General features: G+C 38.2%; 1 protein-coding gene across 1 annotated transcript in view; it reads left to right on the top strand.

Annotated features, from left to right (window-relative positions):
• Positions 1-20,438, top strand: part of VWA8 (von Willebrand factor A domain containing 8) — a 340,198-nt gene that overhangs the window by 49,844 nt on the left and 269,916 nt on the right. The window contains exons 5-10 of the mRNA XM_057707109.1: positions 5,836-6,003; positions 10,920-11,084; positions 11,630-11,679; positions 12,601-12,709; positions 15,071-15,175; positions 19,263-19,394. Of these exons, the coding sequence (XP_057563092.1) occupies positions 5,836-6,003; positions 10,920-11,084; positions 11,630-11,679; positions 12,601-12,709; positions 15,071-15,175; positions 19,263-19,394 (729 nt within the window). The remainder of the gene's footprint in view (positions 1-5,835; positions 6,004-10,919; positions 11,085-11,629; positions 11,680-12,600; positions 12,710-15,070; positions 15,176-19,262; positions 19,395-20,438) is intronic.

Here is a 20,438-nt window from a genome sequence, read left to right as displayed (position 1 = left end):
TTTGTATCCATGTGTTAGGTTGTTAAAGCTGTTATATGGGTTGGTTTGTCCAGAAGGATCTTCCTGTATTTTTTCTGATTTCTATTTGAGAAATTAGGTCTCTGAAAGTTCTGTAGCTTGAAGGGCAGGAGAATATTCTTATGGTTGATCTAATTTCTACTTTGAGGAAATCATTACCAGTATTCATTCCACATAAAATATATATGAACTGCTCCCTTTTTTTTTTGTTAAGATTTCACGAGAAAAGTTATACCACAATGATTTTATTTAAAAATCTGTATGGAAGAGTTTTGAAATATGCAGTCTAAATCTCTCATGCTGACAGTTACACTAGTTCAGTTCTGTTTTCATATCAAGTGTGGGCATCGATAAGTATTATTCTTCATATAAAAATTCTTTCTAAACTTACATAACAGCATCTTTTAACTGAATGGTTACATTTTTATTCCATAAACACTAAAAGCCTGCTGTGAGCCAGTTTTGCACCAATATGACACAAAAAAACAGGGTTCTCACCCCCCCCCCCCCCCCCCCCGCCCTGAAGACCTCAGAATCCTGCTGGGAAGGTGAAACAGGTATATGAGAGAACTAAGAAAACTTCAGTACCACACATAAAGTGCTGGGCAGACAGAGGGCAAAGGGGGCATTAATGCAGGGAGGTTAAGGTGCCTCTGTTGGGCACAAAACTTGTAACCCTTTTTCCCTCCAGCATCTCTTGTTAAGTATGAGATTTATAGTCTGCTACAAAATGTTGCTGATAAATTAGAGTACTTAATGGATTTGTTGTTTACTTGTTTTTAACATCCTTCTTTATAAACATGATCAGACTGCATGAATAAAGTTTGACAGTACTGATTAAAGTATTTTAATCATTTTACAGACTATTTTAAGAAAGAATCAGGAAGCAAAGTGATACTAAAATAGTAATGTTTTTTCCTTTAAGCCAGTATTTTTGCCTACATTTAACATTTTTAATTTGCATATGCTTTGGGTTTATAACTACATAACCAAAGGGCAAGTTGGAAGGAAAGTTGAAAATCTTAGGTGTTCTTTTGCGTGTCCATTTTCATTCTTTTCATTTTTTTCTAAAAAATTATCCCACTCTTCTAAGTTTATAATCCTCTTTTTATATTCTTATCTTTGAATCCAATTGCACGATAAAGCATCCATCCTCATTGCCAATTAAATGTTATGTAAAATAAATAAATAATTTAACATCGAATTAAAAAGAAAAAAGTTTGGGAGGATTTTTTTAAATTTAATTTAATTTTTTAAATTGAAGTGTAGTTGATTTACAGTGTTGTGCCAATCTCTGCTGTATAGCAAAGTGACTCAGTTATACACATATAGACAATTTTTTAGTATTCTTTTCCATTGTGGTTTATTACAGGATATTGAGTATAGTTCCCTGTGCTATACAGTAGAACTTTGTTGTTTATAGGAGGATTTTAAAAAATATCCTTAATAAAGTTGAGGTAAATCACATAATCATGTATCTCACTACTGAAATGGAGTTTATAGATAGCATGATTCAGTCCCTCTTTTCTAGCAGTAAAATTTCATCACCTTAAGGACAACTGAGGATGAGACGCATTGAGATATGGTGCCTGCTCCAGCTAGCTCTTTTAGTAAAAAAAAGCAGGATGTAATGAAGGCTCCCATTGGAACGGTGGCAGTGAGAATGAAGAGTTCATGGATGCATGAGACATTTAGAGGTTACACTTAAATTGTTTGAGGAAACAGAAGTAACAAATCCTGGATGGCAGGAGAATCAGTGAAACTTTAACTGAAGTAGACATTAGGAAGAGGGCCTGATTGAGGGAAGAAGTCGTGAGCTTGATTTGGTTAAGCATATTGAATTTGAACATCCATATGGAGATATTTTAAAAGGTATTTGGAAACGTGAGTGTGCAGCTCAGGAGAAAGGCTAGGGTCACACAGTATATTCCTCAAGAATAATGAAATAAAGAAAATGTTAAAGTCTTACCTATTATTGTTGTCGTACTTAACATAGCACGTAACAGAGCACCTGCCATGTAATGGATACTCAATGAATGAATGAGGATTTGTGGGCATAGGTTTGATCTTTGCCAGTGGAGTAACCAATGAGAAAGGAGAAGGGGAAAAGGTTAACAGAACTTTGGGAAACACTTGCCCTTTAGAGGACGGGAGGCAGAGGGAGGGCTGGGGAAAGCCAGGGGGAAACCAACCTGGTAAATATTCATAGACGATAAAGCACAAGAGAGGATCACAGAATAGGACTGAAGGAAAGGAGAACAGGAAGATCAAGAAAAAGCTTGATACTCTGCAGTTTAATTGTTGGTACTTTCAAGTGAGCAGTTTCAGTAAAATAAGGCGATGGGTGCTTATTAAAGGCAGTTAGTATGTGGACCATTTTCAAGAGGCTTGAAAGTAAAGGAGAGGAAAATGAGAGCATATTAAGAGGTCTCAGAAGACTGTAGATTTTCTTTAAGTACAGACATGGATGTAGAAGATAGGAATTTGAAAATGCAAAAAGATACAGTATAGTTGATGGAAGATTTTGGAGGAGGTGAGAGAGAATGTCTCTAAGCTCAGAGTCCAGAGAGCTAGTCTTGGAAGGGTAGGAGGAGTGATACTTTATCAAAGACAAAGCTCTTCCTCCTCATCATGTGAATATGCTCAAGTCTTTACATCATTAAAAAAAAATGACTTCTGCCACACTGTCACCAGCTCTGTCTCCTTTTCTAGCAGCAGGCCCCTCCCTTCTCCTCTTCATGGCCAGCTATTTTGTAGAATGTTGCTCAGTATGGGTTTGTCTGATGTTTTCTCATGGTTTTATTAAGATCATCCATTTTTTAAGCAATGATTTTATAGAAGAGATATGTCCTTTTGGGGGTTTCATATTAGAAGCTTAGTACATGAAATTGATACATTTCATTACTAAATGTTAACTGATCATTTGGTTAACATGGTATCTGCCAGGGTCCTTCACCATTGTGTTATTTTTTTCCTTTTGTCGCTTATAAATATCCTGTGGGAAGATATTTTTGAGTCTTTGCAAATATCCTGTTTCTCATCATATTCTTACCCACTGGATGGATTTTACTACCCATTGATGATTCTTGCTTCCAACAGTTATTACTATGGTGTGTGCCAAATTGTGACTTCGTATTTCTATCCCTCTTTCAGAGTAGAGGTTCTTAACTTGAGATCTCTATTGTAGACATATACCTGTGCGCATTTTACTCTGGAGAAGAGGTACAGCATTTATCAGGTTTTCAAGAGGTCTTTTTTTATCCATCACTACTTTTTCAACTTTATAATCACAGCACCTACCTCCGTTAGGGTAGATGAAAGGAATCCTTTGTGTATTTAACTTCTGCATCTGATCTCTCTCTCTCTATAGCTTATTCCAGATTCCTCTGGAAAGGTGCAGTGTATAATTGACCAGGGTCTTCTGGAGTAAATAAAAGCACATCTGCAGTGTCTGTTGTGTCTATGTTGTCAAGACTTTATTTTCCCTAGGAAACCACTAAATTTTGATACACATATTTCTAGTTTTATTTCAGAGAACAATTTATTTTCATCTCCATTAAGTGTTTAAAAGTTAAATACAATATTTAGTCTGTTTTATAAGTAAGATTGATAAAACTTTTACCTTTTTAAATATAATATTGCCACAAGTTGTGATAACTTAGTTTCTTTTTTTTTTAATTGCGATATAGCTGAGTTTCTTTTTTATTATGAGCTGTGTTTTCTTGGAGTGAATAGATTCTTCTGAAAGAAAGAAACATGAATTTTTACAAGTAGTAATTTATATTTTATTTTTAATGTTCTGGATGCCATTTCTATGAATTTGTCCTTTTCTCAACTATCAAAAATGAGATTCTTATTTTCTTTGTTATTTAGGAGCTTCTAAGTCACTTTTATCCATGCATTTAAAAAAGTAAAGCTGGTACCACAAGGTGGTCAGTTTTTATGTTTATTCATGAATAAATCTTATTTTTAAAATAGGATGATCATCTTGAGTCTAATTGTGGTTTCATAAAAGTTTATTTTTTATGATAGGACATAAACACTTGAATTCCGCAATACAGTGCAAAATTCAACAGCTTATTAAAAGGAGACTTGATTAAGCAATGCTTGTTTGTTTGTTTTTTCCCACAGTTGGAAAGTCAGTGCTTTGTTATTTGAGAAATTTCTTTGGCTATTTAGTTTCTAAAAAAAAAATAGAAATAGTCTTTTTCCTCTCTTCAAATATTCAGATTGTTTGGGGGCAAATTACTATAGAGAAAATTAAATTTTAAGCAAAGAGATCAGTATAAAACAGACAGATTTTTTTAGTAAAGCAGTATGGTATATTATTATAAGCATAGGGGGAAATCACAACCAGTTCATTGTTGCAAAATTAGCACCTGTGAGGCAACTAATATCAGGAAAAGTATTGGATAGATAAATGCCGTATTGCGATAGACATATGCTAAATTAAGGAGCTTGGACTTAGTAGGGAGGAAATCTGAGAGGTAAGAAGGGCCTGAACTAGGGGAGTGGCAGAAGGAATGAGTTCCAGAAATATTAAAGAAGTTAAATCATCAGGATATGGTGATGTAGGAGATGAGATAGGAATCCAGGACCTGGCATGGGTGAATGGTGCTCCCACCTGCAATAGAAAGATAAGAGAAAGAGAAGACTTGGGGGGAAATCTGACGTGTTCTGCAAGAGAGGCTGAGGTGCTTCTAGAGTCTGGTTAGAGACATCCATGTGATAGGACTATATGGTGGGGTTTGGGGGAGCGTGAGGTTGAGAATCCTTAGCACAGCAGTGGTGGTTGCAACTGTGTGATTAAGTACAGTTATTCAGGCCAGAGCTTCAGTTATTCAGGCCAGAGCTTATAGAGTAAGAAGAGTTTGAGTTAAAGATGTAATTTTGGTACCACCTACATGGAATGGGCAGGCAGAAAAGAGGAAGTTTTTTAAAGAGCATACAGTGTCATAAAGACCAAAAAAGGAGACTTTTAAGGAGAGAGTGATAACATAAATTTAGCAGCATCAATCCTAGTCATATTGTAAAGTACACAGGAGAAGTTTCATTGAAGTTTTTTTATAAATCAGATTTTCAAGGATTTTGACCAAAAAGTAGATTTTTCTGTTTTGTTCAGTTAAAGAAAGATTTTTTCCCCACATCTTTAGTACTTATTTTATATTATATGTTAAGTCTTCTTACAATTTGGGTCCTACTTTATTTCCTAATCTCCATTTCTAATTTTCTTACACTTGGAAGACTTGTAGGACTATGGTTATGATCAATCTGCTCTAGGCCAATGTAAAAACCTGACTCTTTTCTGTTTTGGTAAGTTTGTAATGTCAGCATCAAACATGACACTAAATCTGAATCCATTTTGATGGTGACTCATTTAAAACCTCAGAGTCTCCATGAGTTCTCACCTAGTTTATCTGATCGTCACAAAAATCTTAATAGGGCACATTGTAATCTTCATTTCTCATTTCTAGTTAAGGAATCTGCTTCCTTAATTGTGTTACTGATCCAAAGATAGCTCTTAATTTTCTACTTCTTTGGGGGTATATCTAAAATGTTACAGCTGAAAGGAGCCTTAGAGACCACCACTTCTAATTTCTTCATTTTACAAGTGGGGAAACAGGCCTAAAGAGTGAAAATCACTTGCTCAAGATCATATTGGCAGAAAAAGCAAAACCAAGATCTGGAACCCAGCTTTCCTGACTCCTGGTCCCTATATTAAGAACCACAGTTCAATTTGCATTACTGTACAAGTAAAATCAGGCCATGCTCCTCTATGTTTGATATTCTTATATTGCTTTTGTTTCTTGGAAATAGTGTGCAGTTCGTGCAGCCACAGAAGGTAGAACTCTCGTTTTGGAAGGCTTGGAAAAGGCGGAGAGGAATGTTCTACCTGTTTTGAACAACTTGCTGGAAAATAGGGAGATGCAGCTTGAAGATGGACGCTTCCTGATGTCTGCTGAGCGTTATGACAAACTTCTCCAAGTAAGGAAAGAATAATTTGACTGCTTTGTCTTAGCTGTTGAGCTGTGCATTGTGCCATTTGTTGTATAAGACAGGATTGTGTCAGAATGAGGACAAATGTCCAGGTGGCACATATCTTGGGCAATTGGCTGAAGTCAGTCATGTGTTTACAGTTTTGTACAGCTCTTCTCTTTGCAGACCATGTTAGAAGACCTCCCAGAGTTTTACTTCCTTTTGCCTATTTAATAACCTTTCTTTGTCTTTTTTCTCCTTTTAATTCTTCTTCCCTTTCTCCCTCTTTTTCCATATTCCTTCTTCATCTCCCTTTTTCCTTCTCTTCCTTCCCTCAACAAGCAGAATAGCTTCTAGACTATGCTGGGCACCAGGAAGGCAAAGCTGAATAAAGTCCAGTTGTTGGATTCAAGAAGCTCAGAGCCCAGTAGATATTGACAGAAATGAGTAAAGTATTTAAAGATACCCTGAAGGTCCAGGCTACCAGCATCTTATGCCTGAGTTTGTAAGAGGTTCGCAACTGGACCCCCCTGCTTCCGTCCTGGCTTCCCCAGGGCAGTCAGTGATGGCTTTAAAATGCGAGGCAGAACAGGTCTTTCCTTTGTTATAAACCTCTAATGCCTTCCTGTGCTACTGAGAATAAAATCTAAAGTCCTTACAGTGGAACATAGGGTCTTGGGTGATCTGGGCCATTACTGCCTCTTTGGCCTTATCTCCTTCTATCCTTCTCCCTTTTCATTCCACTCCAGCTGCTAGTATTCTCCTTACTGTACCATAAGCTGCTGGATATGCATTCTCCTATCTTATCAGTACTTTGCACAGGCACTTTGCTCTCCTGGAATGGTTTTCTCCCAGATATCTGCCTGGTGCATTCCTCTGCCTCTTTCATGTTTTTCTCAAATGTAATACAGGCATACCTTGTTACGTTGCACTTTGCTCTAATGTGCTTCACAGATATGGTGTTATTTACAAATCAGAGGTTTGTGGCAACTGCATCAAACAAATCAATGGGCACCATTTTTCTAACAGCATTTGCTCACTTCGTGTCTCTGTGTCACATTTTGGTAAATCTTTTTCATTGTTAATATATTTGTTATGGTGATCTGTGGTCACCGATTTCTTTTTTTTAAATGTTTATTTATTTATTGGCTGCCTTGGGTCTTCATTGCTGCTTGTGGGCTTTCTTTAGTTGCAGAGAGTGGGGCTACTCTTCCTTGCAGTACTCGGGCTTCTCATTGTGGTGGCTCCACTTGTTGCGGAGCACAAGCTCTAGGCATGCAGGCCTCAGTAGCTGTGGTACGTGGGCTCGATAGTTGTGGCTTGTGGGCTCTTGAGCGCAGGCTCTATAGTTGTGGCACACTGGTTTAGTAGCTCCGCAGCATGTGGGATCTTCCTGGAACAGGGATTGAACCATGTCCCCTGTGGTGGCAGGTGGATTCTTAAACACTGCACCACCTAGGAAGTCCCAATCATCGATATATATATATATTTTTTTGAAATATAGGTTTTTTTTTTACGCTCTTTATTGGACTATATTTGCTTTACACTCTTTTACCATTTTTTTGAGGTACACCAAAGTGAATCAGCTGTATTTATACATATATCCCCATATCTCCTCCCTCCTGTGACTCCCTCCCACCCTCCCTGTCCTGGCCCTCTAAGTCATCACCCATTATCGAGTTAATTTCCCTTTGTTATACAGCAACCCACTAGCTATCTATTTTACAGTTGGTAGTGTATCTATGTCTATGCTACTCTCTCACTTCGTCCGAGCTTCCCCTTCAACCCCCCATCCCTTGTCCTCAAGTCCATTCTCTGCATCTGCATCTTTATTCTTGCCCTGTCACTGGGTTTATCAGCACCATTTTTTTAGATTCCATATATATGAGTTAGCATATGGTATTTGTTTTTCTCTTTCTGGCTTACTTTGCTCTGTATGACAGTCTCTAGGTCTATCCACCTCATTACATATAGCTCCATTTCATTCCTTTTTATGGCTGAGTAATATTCCATTGTACATATGTGCCACATCTTCTTTATCCATTCATCTGTTGATGGGCATTTAGGTTGCTTCCACATCCTGGCTATTGTAAATAGTGCTGCAATGAACATTGTGGTACATGTTCTTTTTGGATTATCGTATTTTCTCTGGGTATGTGTCCAGTAGTGGGATTACTGGATCATATGATAGTTCCATTTTTAGTTTTTTAAGGAACCTCCAAACTGTTTTCCATAGTAGCTGTGCCACCAGCAGTGCAGGAGAGTTCCCTTTTCTCCACACCCTCTCCAACATTTGTTGTTTCTAGATGTTTTGATGATGGCCATTCTGACCAGTGTGAGGTGATACCTCATTGTGGCTTTGACTTGCATTTCTCTGATGATTAGTGATGTTGAGCATCTTTTCATGTGTTTATTAGGCATCTGCACGTCTTCTTTGGAGAAATGTCTATTTAGGTCTTCCGCCCATTTGTGGATTGGATTATTTGCTTTTTTGGTATTAAGCTGCATGAGCTGCTTGTATATTTTGGAGATTAATCCTTTGTCCGTTGCTTCATTGCCAAGTATTTTCTCCCATTCTGAGGGTTGTCTTCTAGTCTTGTTTATGGTTTCTTTCACTGTGCAAAAGCTTTTAAGTTCCATTAGGTCCCGTTTGTTTATTCTTGATTTTATTTCCATGATTCTAAGAGGTGGGTCAAAAAGGATCTTGCTTTGATGTATGTCATACAGTGTTCTGCCTATGTTTTCCGCTAGGAGTTTTATAGTGTCTGGCCTTACATTTAGGTCCTTAATCCATTTGGAGTTTATTTTTGTGTGTGGTGTTAGGAAGTGTTCTAATTTCATTCTTTTACATGTAGCTGTCCAACTTTGCCAGCACCACTTATTGAAGAGGCTGTCTTTTTTCCATTGTATATTCTTGCCTCTTTTGTCAAAGATAAGCTGCCCATATGGGCTTGGGTTTACCTCCGAGTTCTCTATTCTGTTCTATTGATCTTCCTTTCTGTTTTTGTGCCAGTACCATACTGTCTTGATCACTGTGGCCTTGTAGTATAGTTTGAAGTCAGGAAGCCTAATTCCACCAACTCTGTCTTTCCTTCTCAAGATTGCTTTGGTTATTCGGTGTCTTCTGTGTTTCCATACAAATTGTAAGATTTCTTGTTCTAGTTCTATGAGAAATGCCGTTGGTAATTTGATAGGGATTGTGTTGAATCTGTAAATTGCTGTGGGTCGTATAGTCATTTTCACAATGTTGATTCTTCCAATCCAAGAACATGGTATATCTCTCCATCTGTTTGTGTCATCTTTGATTTCTTTCATCAGTGTCTTATAGTTTTCTGCATACAGGTCTTTTGCCTCCTTAGGCAGGTTTATTCCTACATATTTTATTCTTTTTGTTGCAATGGTAAATGGGAGAGTTTCCTTAATTTCTCTTTCTGCTTTTTTGTTGTTAGTGTATAGGAATGCAAGAGATCTCTGTGCGTTAATTTTATATCCTGCTACTTTACTAAATTCATTGATTAGTGCTAGCAGTTTTCTGGTAGAATCTTTAGGGTTTTCTATGTATAACATCATGTCATCTGCAAAGAGTGACAATTTTACTTCTTTTCCAATTTGGATTCCTTTTATTTCATTTTCTTTTCTGATTGCTGTGGCTAAAACTTCCAAAACTATGTTGCATAATAGTGGTGAGAGTGGACACCCTTGTCTTGTTCCTGTCTTTAGAGGGAATGCTTTCAGTTTTTCCCCATTGAGAACGATGTTGGCTTTTGGTTTGTCATATATGGCTTTTATTATCTTGAGGTAATTTCCTTCTATGCCCATTTTCTGGAGAGTTTTTATCATAAATGGATGTTGAATTTTGTCAAAAGCTTTTTCTGCATCTATTGAGATGATCATATGGTTTTTATCCTTCAATTTGTTGATATGATGTATCACATTGATTGATTTGTATATATTGAAGAATCCTTGCATTCCAGGGATAAACCCCACTTGATCATGGTGTATGATCTTTTTAATGTGCTGTTGGATTCTGTTGAGGATTTTTGCATCTATATTCATCAGTGATATTGGCCTGTAATGTTCTTTTTGTGTGACATCTTTGCTTGGTTTTGGTATCAGGGTGAATGAGTTTGGGAGTGTTCCTCCTTCTGCTATATTTTGGAAGAGTTTGAGAAGGGTAGGTGTTAGCTCTTCTCTAATGTTTGATAGAATTTGCCTGTGAATCCATCTGGCCCTGGGCTTTTGTTTGTTGGGAGATTTTTAATCACGGTCTCAATTTCCGTACTTGCCAATCACTGATCTTTGATGTTACTGTTGCAATTGTTTAGGGGTTCCTTGAACCAAACCCATGTAAGATGGTGAACTTCATAAATTAATGTGTGTGTTCTGACATCTCCACTGGTCAGCTATTCATTCCCCAGGCATGTTCATCCATAGAAAGAAATTAAATGTCTGTTTGAATTCTGGTGAAAATTAAATGGGAAAAATTCATGGAAAGTGCTTATCATGTATTAAGTTTTCAAGAAAAGCTGTTATTATTAATATACCTTGGTAGAAATATATCCATAAGTACAGTTATCTATTGAAGGTCTCTGGGCAGTCTCTGCTCTGCTGGTGGTTCTAGCTTGAACCGGTTTATTTTCCTTGCTCTTCTGGCTATTCGTCTGTGTTATTGACTAGCGTTTAGAGATCTGACCCACATCACCTTTGTTCCTGGATGCTTCTCCTTTCAAACACCAGTCTTCATTTTGTGAGCCTTCCCTGGGATTCTGCTCCTGATTCCACTGTGCTCCCTTCCTTGACCGTTTGGCTTCGAGAGGGTTCTCAAATACATTTGCGCAGCGGTCAGGGCCTAAATTCCTTAGCCTGGCTCTTGTGGTTGTGATCTATATCATTATGCTGTCATTTTTGATTTCTTACTCTCTCAGGATCACACCAAAACAGAACTGGATGCTTGGAAGATTGTCCGAGTTAGTGAAAATTTCCGAGTGATTGCCTTGGGCTTGCCAGTGCCTAGGTACTCCGGAAATCCGTTAGATCCCCCGCTCCGGTCTCGATTTCAAGCCAGAGATATTTATTATCTACCCTTCAAGGTGAGTAGGAACAAGAATAATTTATTTTATTTTAAAATTTTTATTATTTTTGATTGGAGTATAGTTGATTTACAATATTATGTTAGTTTCAGGTGTTCAACATAGTGATTCAATATTTTCATAGATTAAACTTCATTTAAAGTTATACGTAGTAGTTTATACCTCTTAATCCCATTTTCCATCTTGCCCCTCTCCCCTTAAGGATAATTAATTTTTTAAACAGTTTTCCTATTTATAATAAATTCAATTACTATAAAAATGTACTATGTTTGTAGATGTGCCCCTCCGTAGCTGATGGAAAGAAAAATGGATATAAAGATAAAGAAAACCTCTGGAAACTAGGAAGAAAAGTTATTGTAGTGTATTCGTCTGAAAGATTTTTTGAAAGGTCAACTTTTAGAAATGATATGTATCAAGAAATGATTTTTTGCTATTAATTACTTAATATCTGCTTAATGAAAAGGTTGAATTATGTCTATAAAACATTTGCATTTAATCAGTTACATTCCTTATTAATCAATTTGATATGTTTTATGTTATTTTAGGACCAACTTAAACTGTTATATTCAGTTGGAGCTAATGTTCCTGCTGAGAAGTAAGTATTTCAGATATATATATGGACACAACACTGAATTTGTTTTGCCCATTCATTAATCAGCTGATTCATTCATTCATTCAACAACTACTTGAAGAATTTTTCAGTAGCTCTGGTACCTGCTAATGATAAAGTTCATAAGACATGAACTTTGATGGCAAGAAACTTAAGAGTTTACAGATAGGTGTATAGGAACTTCCTTGGTGGCACAGTGGTTAAGGCTCCGTGCTCCCAATGCAGGGTGTCCGGGTTCAATCCCTGGTCAGGGAACTAGATCCCACATGCATGCCGCAACTAAGAGTTTCCATGCCACAACTAAGGAGCCCACCTGCCGCAGATAAGACCTGGTGCAACCAAATAAATAAGTAAATAAATATTAAAGATATGTATATAAATACCTTACTTTAACATAGTGTGGTAAAGGCCATAATTTCTAAGTATTAGGGGATGTTGTGGTTGAGACTTTATAAGGGTGGCTTCACGAAGGCAGTGGCATTTGAGATGGGTCCTAAAGAATGAGTAGGCTCTTGACTGATAGAGAATGGAATTAAGGAATTCTAAGGAGAAAATTTTAAAGCATGGCATGAGAGTATATGTCTTATTCTTGGGTCTACAAAAAGCTTCTGTGGCTCGAGTTTGCATTTAGATTGAGAAAAGTGGGAGGTGAGGTTGGCAGGGTAGTTTTGGGCCAGGTTGTGAAAAACCTTACATATTGTGAAAGATTTAAGAACTATATCTGTGTACCTAATCAGCTTCTGAGTTTTAAAAGGGATATTGTAATATGGAATTATTGTTCCTTAAGAATTTAATAGTGGATATCAACTTTTTAGATTAAATTGGCCCAGCTAATTTATATTTAACAGATTTAATGTATCAAAACTTTTAGAAGAAAATTTAATATCACTTCTTGTTTTCCTCTAGAGTTGCTCAACTCTTATCCTTTGCCACCACTCTCTGTTCCCAAGAATCTTCTACTCTTGGACTTCCAGATTTTCCTTTAGATAGTTTACCAGCTGCAGTTCAAATCCTGGTATGTATAAAATAAATTAATGACTGGTATACCCAAATGTGGCAAAGAAAATTTAAGAGTTAATCCTTGGGGGGACTTCCCTGTGGCTCAGTGGTTGAGAATCTGCCTGTCAATGCAGGAGACACAGATTTGATCCCTGGTCCGGGAAGCTCCCACATGCCACAGAACAACTAAGCCCATGCACCACAATTACTGAGCCCACATGCTGCAACTACTGAAGCCCACGCACCTAGAGCCCGTGCTCCGCAACCAGAAGCCTGAGCACTGCAACAAAGAGTAGCCCCCACTCACTACAACTAGAAAAAGCCTGCGTGCAGCCAAAAATAAATAAATAAATTTATATTAAGAAAAACCAAACACACACACAAAAACTAGTACCTCTGAACTGTTTTTTTTTACACACACACACACAAAGTTAATCCTTAGAGATAAATCATTTCCATTTGCCTTGTTGTACTCTTCTGTAAATATTGCAAGGCCTGAGATTAATTTGCTGTGCAGCTGAGGAAACTGTGCAGAGACCAACGCTGTGTTCTGAGCACTTAAAGACCTTATAGCCTTGGAGTGGGGAAGGTATACATGCAGCCCAGGTGAAAGTTCCACAGGGGGAAGGAGGACTTCTGCCTGATCGGGCAGAGATCTGCTGCAGGGCAAGTTGTGCCTCAGCCTCGCCCCATCCTGAGGCAGGAGAGCTGGGACTTTTGTACTCAGCACCATCAGTCACTGGTTAGTAGTCGTCCCAGGGGGCACACGTCCCCAGGCACCAGCTGCTCTTCCACCCTGGGAGCCAAGCTGGCTCCAGGAGCTCAAGGGCGGTCTTCTTTGAAAGACCTGAAGCAGCTGGCTGTCGAAAGGGAAAGCTGGGAGGCACGTGAAGGAGGAAAATGGGCGAGGGGATCTGGTGCAGCACAGACGTCGTCCATTACAGTTTCGTGAAGGTCATGACAGGGGTGTCTGGAGTGTTCCCCAGGCAGAGGGAACAGCCTGGGGCAAGAGTGTTAAACCAAAAGGGCCTGGTGTCTTTGGAGAATGGTAATAAATTGTATCACTAGAGCAAGCAGGTGTGGTGAAGAGAAAGGTTAGGACCTTATTGTGAGGTGTTTTGCCTGGTGAATGAAGTTGTCTGGATTTTATGGTGTGGAAGCAGTGGTTCACTAGACATTATTAAGTAGGTGGGATTGTGGCAGTCAGATACATGTTGGAGGAAGACGCCTCTGTTGGCAGCAAGGTGAGGTGGGGGGAGCGTGGACACACACAGAACAGGTAGGAGACTCTGCTAAGGAGATCATAATTCAAGGGAGTAGTGACACCACCTAGACAAGAGACTTATTTTTAATCTCTTGTTGCTTTTTATTTTGTGTTTCCTGAGGGTCAGTGAGTTAGGTTTCCCAGGTATTGGTTATACGGTTCTATACATCTGGAGCAGCATTTTTCCTCCCTGCTTATCATGTCTTGTACATTTCATTCTTTTTGTTTTTCTCTTGGAACTTTTTACTTTGACAATTCTCAAATCTAAAAACAAGTTCAGAAATCGCAAAACATAAATCCATAATCCCTTTAACTAGAATCACCAACTTTTAACATAGTGCCACTTTCGTTCACACTTTCTCTTTTTTTTTTTAAACAATTCTGAAAGTAAATTGTAGTCAGTATTCCTAAGTACTTCAGTATGCAACTTCTAAGAATTAGAACATTCTTGTGTATAACCAGAACACACCATTATCACACTCCTCAGCGTGCTAACAATAATTCTGCAATGTCATCTAATAGACAATCCATACTGAAATTTCCCTAATTGTCCTTGTTAATAGACTTTTTAAAGTAGGGTAAACCAAATTGGGAAAGCAATTTTGGGGGAAGGATTTGATGATAATCAACACGTTCCAGCTTTGTAGTTATAACAGTGAAGCTAGGGTGTAGGTGAGATTAACTCAGGTTAGGAGTAAAGGAAAAAGAGACAATACTTTGGGATGAGTAGGATAGGGAAATGTGTCCAGACCTGTAGTTTCAGACATGCTGAAGGGAGTCTATGGGACACCCATATAGTCATATCTATGGGCAATTGAAAGTTTAGGTCTAGAGCCCAAGAAAGAGGTCAGGATTAAAGATAGAGACATGGCAGCCATCAACACATCCACGGCAGCTGACAGATGAGATGGGTGAGTTTACCAAGCAAAAGGGTGTGGAACAGGGAGAGAAGAGGAAACAATGAATATTTGCTTTCATAGACTTCTGGGAAATATGAGAAATTTATTGGGCGTTGTTTATAATGCAATTTCAATGTCGTATGTACATTTCAGCTAAATTGTCTATGATTATTTTAGATGTTCTTCATTCCTATGTGTTTTCCCTCCTAAATAGGATTCCTTTCCTATGATGTCAATCGAACATGCAATCCAGTGGCTTTACCCATACGCTCTTCTACTAGGACATGAAGGGAAGATGGCTGTGGAAGGTGTTTTAAAAGTACGTATCTGCTTCACTTTCTTTCCTTACTTTTCCCATTTTCTCTTCTCGTCCCTTCTTTTCCCTTCTTCTCATCTCTCTCTTACCCTTTCCTACTTTTCTCTTTCCATCTTTCTTTCTTGCCCTTGTCTTCTCTTCTTTTCCAGGCCTGGAGGCATTAGCATGTCAGTAATGAGGAGTAAATGTTCCCTCTGCATTTATTAGTAGGCATAGTTCACTTAGGAAGAGCTTTCCCTTCTCATCCACGTATTTATTTATTCATTTATATCATTATGGACTCATGGATCCCTATTTTATTCAATGGGTTATAATTGATTACTATTATTTTTATTTTGATGCTAAAATTATCCCAGGTTTTGGCCAGTGGGAGCCACTTCAAGCTGATCCTTGGCAGGCAGTCATTGATTCACACCAAATAATCCCTTTTTATGAAAGACAGTTTTTGTTTCTCTTACGCAGTTTGGCTCAAGGTGTATAGATTTCTAAGAAGCAGGTGGAGTGTGGACACTAATCTGTTGTGGTCATGTGTATAGGCCTCTCATTTTCTGGAGGCCAAAAGTGGACACATGGAATGGTATTTGTTTCTCTCTTATCGCAAAGAATACACAGGGTGTTTGGGAGTACAGAAGTACTCTCTGTGCAGCTAATGATACTGAGAAGGGCTCAGAAGGGTGGAACAGTAGATTCTGGTTACTTCCATGGGATTTTATTTCATATATCAGCTGGATCAAGAAACAGTATTTTCATTGATTGGTGATGTCAATAATAATAACAAAATAAAAGTAACAAAAAGCTGTTCCTCATAAATGCTGCAAAGTATAGTTAGGGGAAGAATCTAAAAGAAAAACAGAAAGAAGCAAGGGGAAGATGATGGTCAATAAAGAGGCAAAGGGAGGAAGGGACAGCAGAGAACAGAAGCAGAGCTGGAGATGGGGAAATAGCAGCCACTGGTGAAAGGGAAGAAAGGGCTTTGCTGTGTGTGTGCCGGTGGCGGTGAGGGGGAGAGGGCGGGGGTGGGGGAGGCGGAGGAAGGGGAGGAGGAGGTGGAAGGATGTTTAGGAGATGATGAAAAACCATTTGGAAATGGGGAAATTAATTCATAGGCTCAAGGAGTCAGCACACTACCAGTTTGACTGTATAGTTCACTCTAAGATTTATCCCAGGCTCTGAAAAAGAGAACTAGAAATCATCTTTGATTTAATTAACATCTGAGCTACACTGGCATTGGTCATGAAATAGAGTACCTAGTGTTTTAAAAAAGAAAAGGCTGTGATTCCAGTTGAACTCCCTAGATGCCCATCAGTACAAAGTCCAGTGCCTTAGGAACAGGGTACATAGGGTAGAAGAAAATGTCAGAGTTCTGATAAGATGAAGCACTGTAAAGTTTTGTGACAGAACCAAGAGAAGGTATTCAGTGTCTAGATAAGTCCTTTATGAACAAAGGTCTTCATTTTTACAAAGAAACCACTTTGATGTGTTTCTGGTCTCTAATTTCGAAATAAGTCATACAAATTCTATAAAGTTAATAGAATACTTTTAAAGAGTTGAGTTTTCTAAAGAAAGTAGTGCTGTTTCACTTTGTTTGGCCTTTATTTTGACCTTTATAACTGAGGAGAATATAGAACACTGATTGAAGATCCACATTACAAACAGAAATGATTTCGAATCTGATTGTAGAGATTTTTAAAAAAGGAAAGAGGGGAATTTTGTTACTTATGTAAGAGAAGAAAAAGTGGTTGTCTTTTCTTGCCTTAATTGTGTGAAGAATTACATATCTGGGACGTCCCTGGTGGTGCAGTGTTTAAGAATCCACCTGCCAATGCAGGGGACATGGGTTTGATCCCTGGGCCGGGAAGATCCCACATGCTGCAGAGCAACTAAGCTCGTGAGCCACAACTACTGAGCCACGTGCCACAACTACTGAAGCCTGCCTGGAGCCTGTGCTCCGCAACAAGAGAAGCCACCACAATGAGAAACCAACATACTGCAATGAAGAGTAGTCCCTGCTCGCCACAACTAGAGAACGCCCCTGGCGCAGTGGTGAAGACCCAACATAGCCAAAAATAAAATAAAATAAATAAATAAATAATAAAATAAACCTAAAAAAAAAGAATTTTTATCTATTTTACCCCTCAATTTCCTTTTTGATTAACAGTCTTCAAATTTCTTATGCCAGCAAGTGGTAACTCACCTTGCGACTTGAGTTCTTTTACTGTTTTAGTGTATTCTAGCCTACTATTTTTATTCTACTGAAATATTTTAGTTTGAATTATTTATAAGGACATAAGCAGTATAGCAAGTAGTTCAAAGCATTAGTGTTCATCTCTGGAATATAAATGCTCTGACATCAACCCTATATCAAGTTAAACTGACATTACTATGGCTGGAATAAAAGCATACCTTTAAGCTCATATATATATTTTCTTAGAATTTAGTGGGTCTAGGTTCTAAATGCTAATGAATTTAATTGCTTGGCTAAGGCTTTACTCCTTTCCTATTGAATCTCCCTTAAAATACAGTGTTGCTTTTTTTTTTTTTTTTTTTTTTGCATGAAATTAAGGTGACAATGATTGTTATTTATCTACAGCATGGAAGCAATTCCTACCAAATTGTGTGACACCATGGGATTCTGTAAAGTATGAAACTTATGTTTTTTATGGTGGCACAAATAAGCAATTTTTCTTAGATTTGGGGAAAGGAATGATTGTCTTGAGTACTTATGACATCAAAATGGAGACGTGAACCAGGCTGTTATGTTTAGAATGTTGAAGTTGAAGATGATTTTCTTGCACAAAATCTATTTTCTGGAGTTGAGTCATTCTGTTGAATAAGCAGTGATCTGTTCTTTCATTGAGTTTCAACTCTTTCACTACAGTGATAATATTCTAAAAGTATTGTAGGATTTAGGGGTAATAATATCTGCCTAACACTAAAAATGAATTCAGCTTTTCGTATTGAACATGCTGCTGTTTGTAGGGCATAGGATTTGATTACTTTGCAGTTAGTATCCTCATTTTTCATATACTTATTTGTGTTCTCTGTGTGCATTTTTTACATAACCAGCTGGGATGAGGGGGTGTAACCTAGTGTTGGAACATTGATCATTGGCCTGCATGGGGAAAAAAATCAATGGTCTGGGCCTTTTAAATCCAGTTTGACAAATGTTGAGAACATACACAGTAGAAGGCACTGTCCCAGGTCCTGTGGAAGATTGGTTGTTATCCATTATCACAGTCAGGTAAACTAACCACCCAAGCAGTCAGCAGAACGGTGTCCAGGAAGTTCTATTTTTATGAATTTCAGGCAGCTATTTACTTCAGTTGATTTACGAAATCAGTTGATACAGGCCTTGTTTTAATTTTCTTTAACATGTTTTCGAGAGTCTCATCATTCTTTTCTAGGAAATTGGAACCTTTGATTATCAAGAATTGTAGGCTGCAAACTTCTACCAGATCAGGAATTCAGCGATTCCATTTCATTTCTTGGCACTTAGTAAATTTTAGGGACTATTTTCATATCACCTTTAGTAATTGGCTTAAGTAGAATGGATTTGTAAGAATAGGAAAAAAAAGTTCTCATTAGTTTTTATTTGTTATTTATTTATTTTTGGCTGCATTGTGTCTTCATTGCTGTGCGCGGGCTTTCTCTAGATGTGGTGAGCGGGAGCAATTCTTTGTTGCAGTGCACGCGCTTTTCATTGTGGTGGCTTCTCTTGTGGAGCATGGGCTCTAGACACGCGTGCTTCAGTAGTTGCAGCAGATGGGCCCTAGAGCGCTTGAGCTTCAGTAATTGCAGTGCACAGGCTCAGTTGTGGTGTGAAGGCTCTAGGGCACACAGGCCTCAGTAGTTGTGGCGCCAGGCTTAGTTGCTCCGAGGCATGTGGGATCTTTCCCGACCAGGGATGGAACCTGTGTCCCCTGCATTGGCAGGTGGATTCTTAACCACTGCGCCACCAGGGAAGTCCCTTTGCCTTTATTTTTATAATATAGAGTGAGTTTCAGTTCTAATTAAGATGATAACTTCCAGATATCCAAAATTAGTACTCAAATAAAAAGAAAAATTACATGTTTTTCTTGTAATTATGTAGCGCTTTGAACTCCAAGATTCAAGAAGCTCTGTGCTTCCTGAAGAGGTTGTGAGGGTGGAAAGGATGACTGAAAACCATGTCTTTGAAGCTTCCGTGACCATCCGGATTGCAGGAAAAGAGGTGACCATTAAGGTAATGAAAGAATCAAGATTTGTACTTTCTAACATGTGCCTTGTTCTGCCCATTTTTATGACCTCGAGTTTATAACCTCCTTATACGTCTTCTTTGGATCCATAGTGGATATATATACCCGTATCTGTGTATCTGTGTATCCAGAGTCATGTATGTTTGTAAACCAGAAAAGCTCAGGAGAAACACAGGGATAGCTTTTCATCAAAAACCAAAGTCAGCCTCTGGGAAAAGCAAATATAGTGTTTATTAATGAAGACATTTTGTGTTCTAAGTCCTTGGTAAGAAATAGTCATTGTTTTCAAACATATTTTAGCAACTAAGGAATATTGTTTTCAAATAAAATCTTTGTCAGCTGCATGAAAGAGTTAAAGGAGGAACTATTGTAGTTGAACAGTTTTTAGAGGAGGGGAACAATGTTTAGTCACAGAGCTCCATCTGCTTTCTCTGCCTCCCTTTTTTCTAACCCTTTCTTTGAGGGTCCTCAGAACCCTAAGAGGTGATAGGAAGCTAACACTAGAAGACACAGCTTGAAAAATGCTGACAATTAAATTGTAAGTGAGTGTAGGAAAGAATAAATGCTTGCCTTCTTCTGTTACGAAGGAGCAAGCTTTCACGATAGGCTTTTTTGTTTGTTTTAACATGACATTAGTAATATTTATTCATGCTACTGTATTTACTCAATCATCAAACAAAACATTGATTATGTCTACCATGAGCCGGGCTCTGTATTAAAATCCACTCAGTGCCTGCAGTGTACTAGTTACTGTTTTTGTCTCTTCACATATATTATGCCATTTAAATCCCCCAGTAACCCTGGAGATAACTTTTATTATCTCCATTTTATAGATTAAAAAACAGATGCAAAGAGGGTAATGAGTTCGCCCATGGTCACCAGCTAACAAATGGCATAGCCGGGCCTTCTAGACAGCATGCTCTACGTGACACTGTTCTGTCTCCTTCAGATGAATGACCTCACAGCCGATGGTCTAGGATAGAGGCAGATGAGTAAGAACTGCTTTGGAATGGCTATGAGATTTAGAGAAG

The sequence above is a fragment of the Hippopotamus amphibius genome, chromosome 14, assembly GCF_030028045.1.
Source record: "Hippopotamus amphibius kiboko isolate mHipAmp2 chromosome 14, mHipAmp2.hap2, whole genome shotgun sequence".
Taxonomy (NCBI): domain Eukaryota; kingdom Metazoa; phylum Chordata; class Mammalia; order Artiodactyla; family Hippopotamidae; genus Hippopotamus; species Hippopotamus amphibius.
Note: the sequence above shows the minus strand (reverse complement) of the source record. Positions and strands in the feature narration are given on the sequence as shown.